Source organism: Triticum aestivum, chromosome 3D, assembly GCF_018294505.1.
Source record: "Triticum aestivum cultivar Chinese Spring chromosome 3D, IWGSC CS RefSeq v2.1, whole genome shotgun sequence".
Classification (NCBI taxonomy): Eukaryota; Viridiplantae; Streptophyta; class Magnoliopsida; order Poales; family Poaceae; genus Triticum; species Triticum aestivum.
The window spans coordinates 122,055,000-122,073,904 of NC_057802.1; the positions used below are offsets into that span (position 1 = coordinate 122,055,000).

The window sequence follows — 18,905 nt, forward strand, 5'->3', positions numbered from 1 at the left end:
GATGATGATGGGCCGTACGGGCCTGCCCGCATAGCCACGTCGTGGGCCGCAGGCAAGCAAGTCTGGGGACCCCCGTTCTCAGAACGCCGACAGGTGCCCTATTTAACGTGAATGCATCTGTCTCTAATGCATAACCCAAAACGATAGTGGTAAACGGTAAGAGACATCATAGATCGCACCATATCTAATAAAGTACGGTTACGACGTTCGGACACACAATTACGTTGTGGTGTTGGTGGCGTCAGTTGTGAAACTATTCCACATTGTTTTAAATGAAGGCCAAACTCGGAACTCAAATATTCGCCTCCGCAATCAGATCGTAGAAACTATTTTTTTTGTTATGATCATTATCTACTTCACTCTGAAATTCTTTGAACTTTTCAAATGTTTCAGACTTGTGTTTCATTAAGTAGATATACCCATATCTGCTCAAATCATCTGTGAAGGTTAGAAAATAACGATACCCGCTGCGAGCCTCAACACTCATCGGACCGCATACATCGGTATGTATTATTTCCAATAAGTCATTGGCTCGCTCCATTGTTTCGAAGAACGGAGTTTTAATCATCTTGCCCATGAGGCATGGTTCGCAAGTATCAAATGATTCATAATCAAGTGATTCCAAAAGTCCATCCATATGGAGTTTCTTCATGCGCTTTACACCAATATGACCTAAACGGCAATGCCACAAATATGTTGCACTATCATTATCAACTTTGCATCTTTTGGCATCAATATTATGAATATGTGTATCACTAAGATCGAGATTCAATAAACCATACACATTGGGTGTATGACCATTGAAGGGTTTATTCATGTAAACAGAATAACAATTATTCTTTGACTTAAATGAATAATTGTATTGCAATAAACATGATCTAATCATATTCATGCTCAACGCAAACACCAAATAACATTTATTTAGGTTCAACACTAATCCCGAAGGTAGAGGGAGTGTGCGATGGTGATCGTATCAACCTTGGGATCACTTCCAACACACATCGTCACATCGCCCATAACTAGTCTCTATTCATTCTGCAACTCCTGTTTTGAGTTACTAATCTTAGCAACTGAACCGGTATCAAATACCCAGGGGCTACTATGAACACTAGTAAAGTACACATCAATAACATGTATATCACATATACCTTTGTTCACTTTGTCATCCTTCTTATCCGCCAAGTATTTTGGGTAGTTCCGCTTCCAGTGACCATTTCCTTTGCAGTAGAAGCACTCAGTTTCAGGCTTGGGTTTAGATTTGGCTTCTTCACGGGAGTGGCAACTTACTTGCCATTCTTCTCGATGCTCCCTTTCTTTCCCTTGCCCTTTTTCTTGAAACTAGTGGTCTTGTTAACCATCAACACTTGATGCTCTTTCTCGATTTCTATCTTCGCCGATTTCAACATCGCGAAGAGCTCGGGAATCATTTTCGTTATCCCTTGCATATTATAGTTCATCACGAAGTTCCAGTAACTTGGTGATAGTGACTAGAGAACTCTGTCAATCACTATCTTATCTGGAAGATTAACTCCCATTGATTCAAGCGATTGTAATACTCAGACATTCTAAGCACATGCTCACTAGTTGAGCTATTCTCCTCCATCTTGTAGGCAAAGTACGTGTCAGAGGTCTCATACCTCTCGACACGGGCATGAGACTGAAATACCAATTTCATCTCTTGGAACATCTCATATGCTTCGTGGCGTTCAAAACGTTTTTGAAGTCCCGATTCTAAGCCGTAAAGCATGGTGCACTAAACTATCAAGTAGTCATCATACCGAGCTTTTTCAAACGTTCATAACGTCTGCATCTGCTCCTGGAATAGGTCTGTCACCTAGCGGTGCATCAAGGACATAATTCTTCTTTGCAGCAATGAGGATAATCCTCAGATCACGGACCAAGTCCGCATCATTGCTATTATCATCTTTCAACTTATTTTTCTCGAGGAACATATCAAAGATAAATGGGGAGCTACATCGCGAGCTATTGATCTACAACATAATTTGCAAATACTATCAAGACTATGTTCATGATAAATTAAAGTTCAATTAATCATATTACTTAAGAACTCCCACTTACATAGACATCCCTCGAGTCATCTAAATGATCACGTGATCCAAATCAACTAAACCATGTCCGATCATCACGTGAGATGGAGTAGTCATCAATGGTGAACATCTCTATGTTAATCATATCTATTATATGATTCACGTTCGACCTTTCGGTCTCCAGTGTTCCGAGGCCATGTTTGTACATGCTAGGCTCGTCAAGTTTAACCTGAGCATTCCGCATGTGCAAAATTGTCTCGCACCCGTTGTATGTGAACGTAGAGCTTATCACACCCGATCAACACGTGGTGTCTCGGCACGACGAACTGTCGCAACGGTGCATACTCAGGGAGAACACGTATACCTTGAAATTTTAGTGAGGGATCATCTTATAATGCTACCGATGTACTAAGCAAAATAAGATGCATAAAAGATCAACATCACATGCAATCAAAATATGTGACATGATATGTCCATCATCATCTTGTGCCTTTGATCTCCATCTCCAAAGCACCATCATGATTTTCTTCGTCATCGGCTTGACGCCTTGAACTCCATCGTAGCGTCGTTGTCGTCTCGCCAACTATTGCTTCTACAACCATCGCTAACGCATAGTGATAAAGTAAAGCAACATGGCGTTTGCATTTCATACAATAAAGCGACAACCATAAGGCTCCTGCCAGTTGCTAATAACTTTTACAAAAACATGATCATCTCATACAATAACGTATATCACATCATGTCTTGACCATATCACATCACAACATGCCCTGCAAAAACAAGTTAGACGTCCTCTACTTTGTTGTTACAAGTTTTACGTGGATGCTACGGGCTTCTAGTAAGAACCGTTCTTACCTACGCATCAAAACCACAATGGTGTTTCGTCAAGTTTGCTGTTTTAACCTTCAACAAGGATCGGCCGTAGTCTAATTCGATTCAACTAAAGCTGGAGAAACGGACACCCGCCAGCCATCTTTATGCAAAACTAGTTGCATGTCTGTCGGTGGAACCGGTCTCATGAACATGGTCATGTAAGGTTGGTCCGGGCCGCTTCATCCAACAATACCGCTGAATCAAAATAAGACGATGGTAAGCAGTATGACCATCACCGCCCACAACTCTTTGTGTTCTACTCGTGCATACCATCTACGCATAGACCTGGCTCGGATGTCACTATTGGGAAACGTAGCATGCAATTTCAAAAAAAAATCCTACGCTCACGCAAGATCTATCTAGGAGATGCATAGCAACGAGAGGGGGAGAGTGTGTCTACGTACCCTCATAGACCGAAAGCGGAAGCATTTGTTAACGCGGTTGATGTAGTCGAACTTCTTCTCGTTCTGACCGATCAAGTACCGAACGTACAGCACGTCCGAGTTCTGCACACATTCAGCTCGATGAGGTCCCTCAAACTCTTGACCCAGCAAAGTGTCGAGGGAGAGCTCCGTTAGCACGACGGCGTGGTGACGGTGATGGTGAAGTGATCCGCGCAGGGCTTCGCCTAAGCACTACGTGAATATGACCGGAGGCGTAAACTGTGGAGGGGGGCGCCGCACACGGCTAACAATAATTGATGTGTGTTCTAGCGGTGCCCCCCCCTCATATATATAGGTTGGAGGGGAGGAGAGGCAGCCAATGGGGCGCCCCAAGTAGGAGGAATCCTACTTGGGCACCTCCCAATTCGGCCTCCCCCCTTTCCTATTCCTATTCGGAGTAGGAAGGGAAGAGGGGGAAGGGGGAATCCTATTCCCTTTTTTCTCCTTTCCTCCTTCCCCTTTCCTTCTCCAATTTGGCCAGCCCATAGGGGCGCACCAGCCATTTTGTGGCTGGTGTGTTTCCCCTCTTGGCCCATAAGGCCCATATCTTTTGCCGGGGGTGCCCGGAACCCCTTCCGGTGACCCGATAAGTACCCGGTACCCCCGGAACACTTCCGGTGTCCAAATACTATCGTCCTATATATGAATCTTTACCTCTCGACCATTTCGATACTCCTCGTCATGTCCGTGATCTCATCCGGGACTCCGAACAACATTCGGTCACCAAATCACATAACTCATATAATACAAAATCGTCATCGAACGTTAAGCGTGCGGACCCTACGGGTTCGAGAACTATGTAGACATGACCGAGACACCTCTCCGGTCAATAACCAACAGCGGAACCTGGATGCTCATATTGGTTCCCACATATTCTATGAAGATCTTTATCGGTTGTACTGTAATGACAACATGCGTTATTCCCTTTGTCATCGGTATGTTACTTGCCTGAGATTCGATCGTCGGTATCTTCATACCTAGTTCAATCTCGTTACCGACAAGTCTCTTTACTCGTTCCGTAATGCATCATCCCGTAACTAACTCATTAGTCACATTGCTTGCAAGGCTTATTATGATGTGCATTACCGAGAGGGCCTAGAGATACCTCTTCGATACTCGGAGTGACAAATCCTAATCTTGATCTATGCCAACCCAACAAACACCTTCGGAGATACCTGTAGAGGATCTTTATAATCACCCAGTTACATTGTGATGTTTGATAGCACACAAGGTATTCCTCCGGTATCTGGGAGTTGCATAATCTCATAGTCAAAGGAATATGTATAAGTCATGAAGAAAGCAATAGCAATAAAACTTAACGATCATTATGCTAAGCTAACGGATGGGTCTTGTCCATCACATCATTCTCCTAATGGTGTGATCCAGTTCATCAAATGACAACACATGTCTATGGTTAGGAAACTTAACCATCTTTGATTAACGAGTTAGTCTAGTAGAGGCTTACTAGGGACACGGTGTTTTGTCTATGTATCCACACATGTATCAAGTTTCCGGTTAATACAATTCTAGCATGAATAATAAACATTTATCATGATATAAGGAAATATAAAATAACAACTTTATTATTGCCTCTAGGGCATGTTTCCTTCAGTCGCGGTATCCTACCAACGGGTCTACCGGAATCTACACCAACACTTAGATTTGCCACCTTTGGTTTTCTTGAGTGAACCGTGCAACTATCAAATATGGAGGAGTACAGGATGTGTGCAGCAAGAAGATCAACATGAAGAATGGCGGCCACCGACGAAACTTCTACATAAGGACATTTATTGGGACACAAGGGAGGACTTGTTCGACTCCAGAAACCCTAGAAGCATAGATTACTCATCTATAGATCCCTCATCTAGATCGTCCACGCCCACATTCGAGGACTTGCCTCCCAACTTGCCGGACATGCCATTGTACACCGCATTGTCACTTGTCGATGATATACTCACATAAGCAAGAGTTGGGTTATTACTGGCCACGTGAGGGCCCAAATCTCGGTAAAACTTGTGCCTCGTGTTCATCTGGTAATCTAAGGTGACGTCCCACTGCCATATTAAACCACATACGTGCATCGTATTGCTGTTAGATACACTTCGAAGCACCGTCGACAAGAGGAAGAGCTCGATGGATCTGGATGTTCCATCCTGCCATAACTGCCGCGTTTACAATGCCACGTAAAACAACCCCCAACCTCTAAACATAAACACCACAACCTAGTTTTTAGAATTACACTCTAGACGTTTCAGGGATAGAAGAGGTACAAGGAATCAGTTAGAGCGGTTTGTCCCGTGATTTTTACATTGGCAGTTTTTGTAACAAGAGGTGGGAATATGGAAATCGTCAGAATTGTTTTGAAACACTATTAAAGAATCTTTCACAGTAGCCCACCATGCAGTACGGTCACTGCCGTGTGGACCCGGCTCCACATGTCATCGGCACTATAGCATCATGCAGTACCACATAGGATCTCAACCCGGCCGATGGCGATGGACCTCAACCAAAAGAGAAAAGGAGATACATGTTCCATTGGAGTCAGATTCAAGCATCACCCATATCGGACAAGGTCGCATCTGAAATCCTTCCGGAGCGTCAATCCAACAAACCAGAAGGAAGGAAAGAGATTTTTTGCCTGCCTCATCAGACGCCTGATCTTGCCACAGGGGACCGCCTTGACCGGCACACCAACCAAATCGTTGCATAGCCGCACTGTTCCCCAACGGTTGTCGCCGCACTGTTTCAGCCACGCACGCACACGCCCGGGCTCCAACAGCGACGTCTCCCACCCAGCGGCTCACGGTGGAGTCATGTTTATCCCCATGACCATGAGCCGAGCAACCGAGCTCCAGAGAGAGTCCAGACACCGAGCGTCGCTAGAGGATGGTGATGCAACCAACCACTGAATCTGTCTTCCACTCCGCATGCGGCCACTCCGGCGTGTTTGTGTGTGCCTCGCTGGCTCACACAAGTCGCCTGTTCGTGGGTTGGTCTGGTCTGGTTTGGTTTGTCCTGTAAACTGAAAGATGATTGTTGGACTATATGTGCTACTGCTCCCTCTGCTAATGGATATTTTTTTTCTCGAATACTCACGAGTGTGTGTATTATATATTATAAAAGAAAGGATGAAGAGCCCCCCACAATTATGTTACAACGCGGATTACAAGGCGTTTCACCGGCGTCCACCTATGAGCTAATTGGACTACTCGCCGTTTGCCCAAATCTCCTCGCAGTATACCCGCCTGCATCCGAACCTTACTTTCGCTCGCGACCCGGTCCAGAAATCGTTTCTGCTAATGGATATGGCGTATCGACTTGATAAAACAAGGTGCTACTAGGATCTTGATCATGTCGGCTAACAACGCTGAACGCGCCGGTTGATTCGACATCTATAACAAGTTCCTGATACGACTCATGAGCAAACATTCAGTCATTCGGCGGTTTGGAGTGTTTTCCTTCCTAGTACAGTAGAAAATAAGAGCATCTATATAAGACCTTCCTATATGTCATCGGACCCTTCCTATACTCCGGCGGATGGCCTGATCACGAAAATGTTACCTAACCGGACACTTCAAACCGACCATATATGTCCGGGCAGTTTGCCACCCCATACACAGCCCATATGTGGGGCGGATATGAAGACGTCTAGACACGTCCTTCACGTTGGAATCTGCCCACACTGGCCCACCCCGACCACACAAATATGTGTTCCTATCCGCATCCCGGATCAAACCCTAGGCACTCCACTTCCAGACCGCTCAGCTCAACCCCCAAGCTTTTCTTCGGCAATTTTCGGCATAGCGGGTAGCAGACCCGGATGGGGCGTGACCTTGCGAAGAAGCAAACCCGGGCGGTCTACGCCCTCGCCGGTGTGCCCCCAAAGAGGGGAAGGCGGAGGTCAGTGACGGACAACTCTCGCGGTGAGCAGATCCGACTCGATCCATATTACATCTTCGATTGCTGCTTCGACGACAAAGACTGTAGGGGGAAGAGCAAATGCAAGGGCGGCCTTGGGTGAACTTCCTCCATAGCTATATAATTCAGAGCTAGTAGAATGTGTCGATTTTTTTGTATAAAGTCTCTCATGTTGTGTGTTGATCTAGTAGATAAATTATGCATGTTATTTCGGCGTTGCGTGAGATTGCATGGATTTGAGGATTTGATTCCGTCAAGGCGCACGAGTTCAAGGTTTATTTCGGACTTCACTCCTGACGAAGGAGATGGTTGCGGACGGGACATGCGAGGGGTGATCGGTCACTGTTTATGGGTTCAGTTAGATCCTCTAAGAGCATCTACAACCGGACCTCTCAAACACGTCTCAAACGCCTGGGCAGGCCACCTGGTCACGATTTTTTGACCCATACGGGCCTCTCAAACGGCCCTCAAACACCCGGGCTGACCGGCACCCCCATATCCAGCCCAAATATGGGGCGGATATAGGGGCGCCCGGACACGCCCGCCACGTCGGACCCGACAACCCGCCCCCACCCTAAATTGCATCAAATCCACCAAGCCCTTCCTCCTCCTCCCACCGCCCTCCAACCATTCTCGCGTCCGGACCCTCGCCGGCCTCCACCCTTTCTCTCAATCCTCACCTCCGGTCCTGATCCATCGCCGGAGATGTCGTCCAGCCCGACCCATACCGCCGCGATGGAGACGCAGTCCGCCTCGTCCGTGGGAGGCATGGTGTTGGCGGCGGCGACTTGCAAGGCGGAGAACGTCGCCCGCAAGTTGCGGGGCGTCGCAGGGAAGTACAGACGTGGTGAAGCAGCTGTCTCCTTCGCCGCGCCCGGATCCCCGCACCCCTTCCTTCTGAGCACCTACGTGGATTACGCTGTCCGTCCCCTTTGGGGCATTCGATGATCCGAGCGCCGGCTGGGCCATTCCGGAGAGCTTTCCGGTCAGAGCAGGCGCCGAGCCAGTGATCCGATGCCATCCGTCACGCTCGGATATTGATTTCATTTTGCCATGCCTGGTTTCTTAAACTATGATTTGTTTTGCTTTGTTACGAACTTTGACATTCGGACAGTTTGTATCATTGATCGACGTGCATGGATCACATGAATTTGAGGATCAAAATTTACGATATGTGAATATGCGGCCAACATTTGAGGGGTGCCCGGTCAGTGCCCGCGGACGCGTCCGGACGTGTCCGCGGGCGTTTGAGGGGCTGAATTTGCCAAGTCAGATGCTCTAACGGCCCAGTGTAGTCCAAATGTACTTTAAGGGAATCGTGCCACTGTGACATGGTATACTGTACTGTCTGTCGGTGCAGCATGAAAAGCAGACACAAGATGACTGACCGCTCGGGCTCGGAGACGGGAACCTGTGGGTATTACCTGGACGGTGCAGTGTTTCTGCTCCCAACACTCATGCAGTGTCCGCGAACGGCGGCTCTCCAGTGGCATCATCGCCTGCCTGCCTGCCCGGGGCCGGAGACGGAGCCGACCGGCTGCCACGGGAGGGGCCGCCATCAGTCGCCGGCCATGCCGGGTTTGTCTATCAGGCGACGGACTTTCTTGAGTGCGAAATGATGCGACTGTGCCTGCTGTGGCATGCGGCGCGACCGGCGACGAGAAGACTTGCCCACAGGAGAGTCGACACGGAGCCGCTCGCGTCTCTCGGCCGGTTCTCCGCAATGTCCCCACGGCCATGTGGTCTCGGTTGGGACTCTAGGGACGGGTTTGGTTGCCTAGTTTTATTATTGGGCCTGCATAGCACGATGTTTAAAGCAGCTCTGGGCCTGCCTCGCTCGAAACGTATGAATCGGCAGTTTCTCCAAGGCCAGGCCCGAGCGGTGCACGTGGGCGAGCGCGGCTGCACGCGCGCGGCCACCCCCGATAAGCCGTGTTGCTTCCCGAAGCACCGGCAGTTATTAGCCTCACCGCCCCTCACCGCTCCCTCTCCCCACTCTTCCCCACTCTCCCAACTCTCACCGGCGGCGGCGGATCGGAGCAGAAGAAGAAGACCACCGGACTCCATCACCGGCGGCGGCGGATCGGAGCAGAGGAAGAAGACCACCGGACTCCATCAATGGCGGTAAGCACTTCTCTCTCTTCGACATGCACGCTAGATTCGATCCACGGCGATAGATTCGATCCACGGCGGAGGGGAATGGGGAATAGAGGTAGATAAGCATAGGGGTAGTTCACACTAGTTCATAGCAGTTCATACGAGTTCATACATGCAAGATCGGAATGCATAAGGTAGATTTCGGGATTGGGGGATAGGGGAATAGGGGGAAAGGGGGTACACAACGGACACCGGCTGGCCGCGGCGGCCGTCACCGGCGTGCGGAGCGGCTAGTCGAGCCGCTGGCCTTCATCTTCTTCATCGCCGTGCGGGCCGACGGGTCGTCCTCGTCGTCCTCGGCGGAGTCGAGGTCGATCTGCCAGGTAGGACGGACTGGCTCCGGCGCCCTAGCTGGCATGTGCACCGCCTCTTCTTCCTCCTCCTTAGGCTCCCCGCCGATGACTGCTGGTGGCACGATAGCCGTCTCCTAGTACACTGCGGCACGGCGGTTATTAGGAGCCCAGTAGGTCCTGTACTTGCACCACTTCTTCCTCTGTTTAGGGTCGTCGGAGACGGCCTGATTCATGGCCCAGCGAATGATGTCAACTGCCATCGCGCCCTTCGCTGGGTCAGGAATCAGCGTCTTCAGCTCTTCTTTAGTGGCCTTCATGAGCACGGCATTAGATTTGTTCTGCATGTCCGGCATGAAGCCGAAGTTCGAGCACACCTCCATGGTGTTCTCGAACTTGGTCCAGTCACCAGCCGTCCACCCGAGGAAGAAGGCCCTCCAGCCAATACCCCAAGGGAAGGGGTTGGCATTGGAGCTGGAGCTAGAGCTCATGGCGATGGGGAGGAGGAAGGTTGACAGTGAGAGAAAAGAGGGGGTGGGTAAATAGTGCTCGGCAGGGTGAGTAAATATAGGGGGGATGGAGAGGAGGAGAAGAGTGACAGTCATGCCGTTTTAACTACAAGCTCTTGAATTAGCCATGAACTCTGTGCAATGCCTGACTCCATGACTTGTGTGCAGATCGAGGATACCAATGAGATGGGCACGGAGGTGCTCCCGGCCGTTGACAACAAGGGCAAGGAGCCCGTTCACCCAATGCCCGATGAGGTTGTGCTGCCGGCCACCGTCGAGGAAGACCCGAAGACGCCTGAGGGTGGCGACGACGAGGGCATGGAGGAACCCCCCAGCAACAAGCGCCGCAACTACAGCCACTACCATCACGAGGATGGCCCAACTCACTTCTGCAAGGTCATCCTTGCACCGAAGCTTGAGTGCATCCCCATGCCCCTGGACTTCACCAAGCACTTCGTCGCGGTGCCGACGGAGTTCAAGCTCAGGAACAACATCGGCTGCTCCTGGAAGGTGACGGTCAAGCTGATGAACGGCAGGGTGACCCTGGATCAGGGTTGGGCCACCTACGCAGCCGTTCATCAGATCAAGATCGGCCACATGGTGACGTTCAAGCTCCTCACTCCTGACACCCTCAAGGTCATCATCTTCGACGACGATGGCATTGAGGTCGTCAACAAGTGCAGGAAGCACGACGACGCCTTCGCCGCCAAGGAGTAGGGCTGGGCCACCTCTTTCGAGCGTACTATCGAATTATGCTAGTTGATGGTTTATGCGTTGAACTATTATATCTGTGGTACTGCTTATATCTGAATTATGCTAGTTGATCCTCTGTTTTATACTCTGTTGTGCTTATGATGTGTGATGCCGAAGTGTGGTGGTAACCTTACCAACTAGCCAAAGAGGTTACCACACATCAGGCCTTGCGTACAACCAAACACCATGTCTTGGGTTTGTGGACTAACATGCAGGCAACCAAACACCAGACAGTGTGGTTCAGCCCATGCAGGTAAGAGGGCATGCAGGCAACCAAACAACATATATATGATGCATTTGAGGCTGCATTTGCATAGCCAGGCTGAATAGAGAAGTGTATGCGATGCACGCAACTGTTGCACACGGCAACCAAACACGCCGTAGGCGTGCCCCAAGCGTCGACCTGAAGACCCCGACTCCTCGAGGCTCGAACCCAGGCTGCGGTACAGTGCAGCGTGTGTGTACTGTGTGGACGACCGCTGGGTGCTCCTCACTGACCAGTGCCAAGTGTCGCGTGCAACGACTGTCCTGACAAGCCAAAACAGCTTGCTTCGGTGTCCTGGCTATAGTGAAAAATGAAAAGGGATGTTTGAACAGGCCAAATGAGCTCTGGAAGATGCATGGATCTGCCCAAGCCAGCACATTCAGCGGAACTTCATTATTAGCGTGACCAAATGTGAATGATAAGACAATTTACCTCTCCTCGTTTTTCCTTGGATAATCATTTGCTGCTGGTTATCTGTCCATCGTCCACACTCTGGGCCGTGCTACGTCAAGTAGGCACAGCTTTTCAGTCAAGTCCTAGGGTTCAGTTTATTCCCCTCAAGTCTGAAAATCGTCGACTTCACAATCTTCTTTCTCAATTAACCCGTCTTTGACCTGTTTAACTCTAGTTTTATCCTAGTCAGCACTCAGCAGTGCCACATGCTAGTTTTTTTTTCCAATCGGTCAAAACTAACAATCATGCTGGTAGACAAAGCAGTGATTTTTATCCTTTTTGGACAACTAAGTGCTACTACCTCCGTACACTAATATAAGACGTTTTCGCAGTTTAAGTAAACCTTGCATTAGTTTACTATAAAGGCAGTGCTTCCTCTGTAGTCTAGTCTGTAAAGAAGTATAAGAGCGTTTAGATCACAACGCTCTTATATTTCTTTACGGAGGAATCGTATTAGGAATTACAAGGCCTTCCTTGAACACCCCAAGTTTCATATTTGAAACAAGTTTTCAAGAAACTGCTCGAGTTTTAACAAAAACTGCCCTACAAGATCGCATTGATTGGTTGAAAGGTTTGAAAGAAAAACGTGGTTCCAAGGGATTATACCTATTGGTACCTGTACCTTCCGCACAAGACAAGAACCTTTATTTCGTACTCCCGCGGAGGATCGGAGTGGTCATGATCAGTTTGTTAAGTAGGAACAAGTGCTCACAACCACCACACTCAAATCTCCAGCTTTCAACGCGTCAATGTGCGCACGACGAAGAAGCCCACACCGCCATTCATACACCTAAGTTGACTTGTGCTAGATCTGAAAGCAACGACAAACCAGATGGAAAACTGATCAATCTTCCAAGGTCGCCATTGCCGCAGCTCGCACGTGCTTCCAGGCTCTCGCTTGACAGTGGCACCGGTGGGGTTGTGCACCCGTCCGTGCCACTGCCACATACAGAGACCGAACTGACCGCTCCATATGCTCTCGCGGTCTCAAGCTTAATTGCTGGTCATGTAGGGAGGCCATGACCATGAGCTCGAGATATGTGGCTGATTTTGGTGCGAGCTTTTTGTTCGGGTCTTTGTTGCTGCTGCTGCCACTTTCCTGTCAGGAATGCGGAGGAATAGAGCTCCTTTCTGATGCTCGAGAGGGATGGATGTGTTGCTGGATTGTTCAGTGTTTGGTTGAGAGAAGAATCGGAGAAACGACTCTACAGTCATATGGTTTGCTGCTAAATACATAGAACTGACCCAGCATTCGATCAGTCATTGGTGAATTGGATGAGGCTGTCAAGTTTATCATCTTGACATGTCAACAAATAAGCATCAACTTATTTGTCAACTCGGGTGACGAGCTACCATCACCATATCAGCGTCTGACAAAACAACCATGCAGCTATATGCGTTAATCAGAAGGCTCTGCGGGCTCGTATTGTCGGCAACTCAGCAGCATCCACAGCAACTTTTCGCCTTTTCTGGACATAAATCATCACCTTCTCCATAAACCTGAAACCGACATCAAACGGCAGCGAATTTGCGGTCTAGACACCCCGACATAGACTCTTGAATTTCTGCCTTGCGCCAACCTTCCATTCATTAGAGGAATTGGACAGGACTGGCGACACCTCCAATTGGCAGGAGAAGGCATGCCATTCTGACTCCATGAACAAAGACATCGAACAATACACAACAAGTGGCCAAAAGCACATCGGGTAACATCTCGAGGATAGATGCATAGCGAGATATTACAGATTTACAGGGAGCATCCTAGCGATGTCAACATAGGATGGGTGCATGCCCCTAACCACAGACTAAACCCATATCTACACTGCTACACAAGACTGACTTTTTTTTCGAGAGTAGGAGTACTACAGAAGACTGATTGGGGACGCACTACAGAGGGTCACAGAAAGGTCAAAATATAAAGTTGGTGATAACTAACACCAGAGTCATGGAAAGTAGGGGTCTTCCTTGTTCTCATACTCCTAGGTTACAAACAACTGCCAAGAGCACTTGCAGTCTTCTTGAGCGGTCCAAAAGCATCACCATCCAGAAGAAAGCCCGCTATGCATGAATCCCTAAACAAGAAAACAATTTGCTGCATGAGACAAACTGATACCCCCAGTTCTTGGTCTCTTCGCTACAACTAAACTGATAAGGCGAAAATGAAAAAGAAAAGATAAGAAAACATCACGTATGCTTGTGTTCCGCAATACTTATTCAATAGTCACAAACAAAACTACATTATATATGTTTATTAAGCTGTTACCAGATAGGCGTAGGCCCAAAGCTAAGCCTTGGCATCACAATAATAAATACACCCTTATCTCGTGAACACATTGCTCTGTATACTTATTCTCGTAGCTTGTAAGTGCATGAGCGCTAGCTTGTCGTAGTGGTGAAAACAATTACAAATATATGGTGCAAAGTTGGAGAGTTATATAAAATGAAGTCAAAGACAAACTAAATGGCACATGTGGCATTTAAATGGAGATACAGCTATGCAGACATGTCGGTTAAAGTCAAGGGCCAGCATCTATCTGGTTAAATACTTTATACTCCCTCCCGTCCCAAAATTCTTGTCTTAGATTTGTCTAAAGACGGATGTATCAAGTCACATTTTAGTATTAGATACATCCCTATCTAGACAAATCTAAGACAAGAATTTTGGGACGGAGGGAGTACTTGTTTGTTATACAACTGTTCTTCCTTTGTTTGCTTTCCATAGAGGGCAAACAACTTTCATGCAAAGTCCAGGGTGTTCAGCAAATGTTGATAGCATATCTACCTTATACTCGCAATCCGTACTCTTAGCATTCCTTTTACTGCCTATGCAAAACCCATAACATCTACGTGGAGTTTTCTCAACAATCTGCTCGTACTCTCTGACTGACTTTTAGCTAACTGAGCCAAGCACCTTTTAGTGGATGTAGAATACCCTTTTATTTTGCCCAAAGCTCCATCATTCCCACTCACACTCTCACTATAGACCTAGATATATAGGGAAGATAAGAAGTAGAAAACATGGAGGTCTCAAACATTATTCAAAAGCGATGTTCAGGAAGTAATTGCTCGGTCGGCTGGCGAGTAGGGCATTAATAGGCGAGCCAGTCAGTTAATCGGCCGATAAATCAGCTACTCGGTGATCCACCAAGCAGGGATTAATCGGCCAGTTAACTGATTTATTGGCCGATATTTTGAACAAGTGAAGATCATAACATGTATTCCTATATAGCATTACACTGACACGTACCGTCTGGGTCTGTGTAGGTGATGTGTCAACCAATCTGGCCCCATGTGAAACTCCAGCAGAACTAACAGATACCAAAGCAAAATCAAGATGATACCAGGGAAACAAAGATTGTACCATAAGATCTATATATTCCTACATGACACAGAACTACTCCCTCTGTCCCGTAATGTAAGACGTTTTTTCACACTACACTAGTGTTAAAAAACGTCTTACATTATGGGACGGAGGGAGTACAAAATAAAATGAAATCCACCTGTTCTGCAAAGCTAAAACTTCTGGAATAGGAGCATTGGGATACCACCTACAGACTTTGCTTCCTTGCAAACACAGTTGGCCTGATGTGATGAAAAATTAGGCAAATGATATCTGATGCTACTAATACACGTAGACAGCAATTACCAAAGGAGACCAAAGACAAAATAGAACTGCCGGAAAAAAAAACATCACCTTCACGCAGCTTGACAGTCACGGCAACAAAGAGAATGACAACTGGTCCTTGCTGCATCTGCTGCTGCAGAGTCTCTGCTGGGAATTGATTTGCATGTGCCTCCCACAAAGCAACAACAGCTGTCTCTCTTCAAACATAATCAGAAAATTCACAAGCATGTAGAACAGCACCGAAGACTGTCATGAAGCAACTAAAAGTGACCAACAATGAAGCTCTATAAACATACCTGCCATCACTTATGTACACGTTACGGACTGCCCGAGGTGTACCATTGACCGTAACAGTTTTCACATCTGAAACTCGCAGCATAAGACCAATGGCATCTGCATCAGGCACCAAAAGCAATCCTAGATTAGAGAGAGAAGAGCAGCAGCTGCACATACAATTACGGAGGCAGAATATTATATACCAGACATTAGCGCTGTGTTGTTTTCACGTGATCGGAGGACTTCATAAGGCGATATCTTGTATGCATACACCGGAAAACTATCAGGCACATGTTCATCCTTGCTTATCTCTGTGTACTCCGTGAACATTGCCATGCAAGGATGATCAACGGCCCTATAGGGCAGACTAGAGTGGACAACCTTAAAGTGGTGTATGTAATACACATCATTCTCCTTGATGTGTTGCAAAAAGGGTGATGCAGACCACGCAGGTACTTGGCCGTCCATCATACCCCCCTATTTCATAAACATTGAACCAGCACGGTGACCTTACATGGTGAAGGTATATGAACAAGACATTACAAAATGACAAGTATCTCACCTGCTCATCGAGCATCACAAAATCGAGCCGTGGAATTCCTGTTCGTTGATGCTTGCTCATGTAATGTGAAATGCGCGCTATTCTGACTCGAACCCTCACCCGGTTGTTTGACGCCAGGGTCACATCCTTCAGCAAGGTGTAATCCATCTGCTAACAGAACAGGAAACAAAATCAGAGCTAAACCAAAACTAGGAAAACAATAAATAGGCATGAATCCACTAGAGGATACACAGTGTGCACCATTGCAACAAGAATAAATCTAACCTATATCCAAAAGGAGAGATGGTCTGTGCTGAATTAAACAGGGCAGAACACAAAACAGAGGACTGCTACAACATGACATGGACTGAAGAACTCAACAGATGCTTACTTAACCGTCCTTTTGTGAGCAATGTAAGCTACAATATCATGATAGAATACCTCGCTGTCAGAATCTTCTGAACAATCTGCATCATTTTTAGATTCACCCATACCACCATCTTGTCCTGAACCATCCTCGCTCTCTTCATGATCATTGGGATCGACTCGTGCTTTCTTCGACTGTTTTTCAGCTAAGCGAGTCAAGCGCCTTATGGTGGGTGCAGGGCGCCCTTCTGTCTCGTCATCCTCCTCATCGCTGTCAATTATTCTAAGCAGTGCACGCTTCCTACTGGGTGGAGCACCCAACACCCCCGCCTGCAATTCACCATCCTTGTTGTTCTTCTCGCCCTCATCTTCGCTGTCGCTGCTGGCCACCCGTGCGGTGGTGTGCTTCTTACCGCAGGGTGTGGTCCAAACGTCATCATTCTCCAGACCCACATTTCGGCGAACCCTCCGGTGGTCTCCACCACCACCACCTCCCCCGGCATCGTCAATCTCGTTTTCGCCATTGCTCCCACCGATAACCGCCCGCACCGCACGCTTCCTAGGGGTCGGCACCGCGGGAACACCATCCTCCTCGCCGCTCCTCCCGTTGCCGGCATCAGCGGCAACCCCCTCTTCCTCGCCGTCACCGACCTCGTGAAAAGAACCATACGCCTGGACTGTTTTTGGCTTGGGGCCGCCCAAACCCTCCACCAATCGACCAGAGGCCTCCCCACTGGGCATGGCCTTCCTCCAGCGCGCGTTCTCGGCTTCGAGGAGCGAGACCCGGGCCTCCAGGTCGGCAATGCGGGGGGAAGTGGCGGCGAGCTCGGCCTCGAGGGCGCATACCTTCGCCGCGACCTCCGCGGCGTCCATCTCTAGCGGCGGCGGCGGTCGCGGGCGACGATGCGGCGGCACCGCGGCAGAACCCTAGCGTCGGAATGCTCGCACTGGTGGTCAGACGTCAGGAGGACTGTGCCACGATTGTGTGCGGAAAGAAGGAGAAGGAGAAGGAGAGGCGGCTTTGCCCTTTGCGCTTCTGGGCTGGCGACACGTGCGGTGAAATGGGCTGAGACATGCGGCATGGACCGCTTCTATAGGCTTTGTGCATTCACGATGCTGGTCCCCTCTCGTTAGGGTTTTGCTTCCTCTCGACGGCGGCGGCGTTTTCTTCACCCCCCACCGTAGAGAACCTGATCTACCCTGCCTTCCCCCCCTCGCCGGTGATCTGGGGCTCGCGGGCCTCGACGATGGCAGGATCGGGGGAAGCGATGGGGACAATACCACCTGCGGAACCAGCTTCTTCAGGCAAGAGATCTAAGGAGGACGGCGCGCTGTTGGGCGCGGCAGATGCTGATCTAGAAGCAATGATGGCGGAGCTCGGATTGAAGGAAGGAGACTTGCAAGATGTCGTGGTTGAGGAGGAGGAACTCTCTGAAGAATCAACCAGATGGATGGCCCTTGCTAGGGTTCATACGGAGAAAACGTATAGCCAATATTGGTTTTTCAAGAACATGAGGGTTGCTTGGGATCTGGCTAAGGAGGTGAAAATCAGACTGCTGGAAGATAATCTGTACACGCTGCAATTCTCGTGCCTAGGCGATTGGGAACGGGTAATGCAAGATGGCCCTTGGACGTTCAAGGGAAAAGCGGTGGTCATCACTCCTTACGATGGTTTCACAAAGCCCTCCCTGATTGATCTCACAAAAATAGAAATATGGATGCAAATCCATGACCTGCCCGATGGTTTTTATCCAAAGATCAAAGCGCTCTCAGCCACGGTGGGAGAATTCATATACGCTGAACCAAAATCTCAGGACTTTGAAGGGAACTTTGCACGCGTTCGTGTGAGGATTGACGTGACTAAACCCTTGAAGAATGCCGTTTCACTAGTGATCAAGAAGAAGGAAGGTATGCAGCGTGTAATCTTCAGGGTAAAATTTGAAAGGCTGCCGGACTGGTGTGCGGTATGTGGCTATTTAGGGCATCTCTTCAAGGAGTGTGGAGACGGTGTATGGCCACAGGAGGCGCTGGTCTTCAAGGACCTGAAAGCTTCATGGTTCAAAGGACCGGGGCAAGGCCCTGGCGAAAGCAGAGGAAACCGGAGTGGAAGGGGCCGAGGTCGCTCTACTGGTGGCCGAGGACGTGGCACCACCCAATATAACAGTATGGAATTAGAAGACAACATGGAAGAAGAGGATCACGAACGTGATGTCATGATGGATGATGCTGATCAAAACAGGAAGAGGGGAGCTCTGGTGCAGCCTAGTCATAAACCACAGCTTCCCCCTACACCTGTCACGACGAACAAAGCCCCAATGCTTCCACCACCGAAAATGCCAGTAAGTCCCTCCTCGAAACAGGAGTCGAAGAGGACCAAACCCAGCTCGA

The 18,905-nt window shown here is 48.6% G+C and overlaps 1 protein-coding gene across 2 annotated transcripts; it reads right to left on the bottom strand.

Annotated features, from left to right (window-relative positions):
* Positions 1 to 13,411: 13,411 nt before the first annotated feature.
* LOC123074334 (uncharacterized) lies at positions 13,412 to 17,558 on the bottom strand. 2 transcript variants are annotated; one of them, XM_044497206.1, is made up of 8 exons: positions 16,593 to 17,558; positions 16,173 to 16,319; positions 15,814 to 16,087; positions 15,631 to 15,727; positions 15,404 to 15,531; positions 15,210 to 15,291; positions 14,957 to 15,017; positions 13,412 to 13,781 (listed from the first exon to the last, which is right to left on the bottom strand). In XM_044497206.1, exons 1-8 carry the CDS (start codon positions 17,388 to 17,390, stop codon positions 13,746 to 13,748), a joined length of 1,623 nt encoding a protein of 540 aa, XP_044353141.1. In that variant the 5' UTR covers positions 17,391 to 17,558; the 3' UTR covers positions 13,412 to 13,745. The 2 variants fall into 2 exon arrangements, with proteins under 2 accessions (XP_044353141.1, XP_044353140.1); XM_044497205.1 differs by having other exon boundaries at positions 16,173 to 16,322.
* Positions 17,559 to 18,905: the final 1,347 nt, after the last annotated feature.

Coding starts and splice junctions, on each gene's coding strand:
- LOC123074334 (XM_044497205.1), bottom strand. CDS start 17,390: ATGGACGCCGCGGAGGTCGCGGCGAAGGTATGCGCCCTCGAGGCCGAG. Junction 15,728..15,813: donor CAACACAGCGCTAATGTCTG/GTATATAATATT, acceptor TGCCTGATGCAG/ATGCCATTGGTCTTATGCTG. Junction 15,018..15,209: donor GTTTTAGCTTTGCAGAACAG/GTGGATTTCATT, acceptor GGTATCTGTTAG/TTCTGCTGGAGTTTCACATG.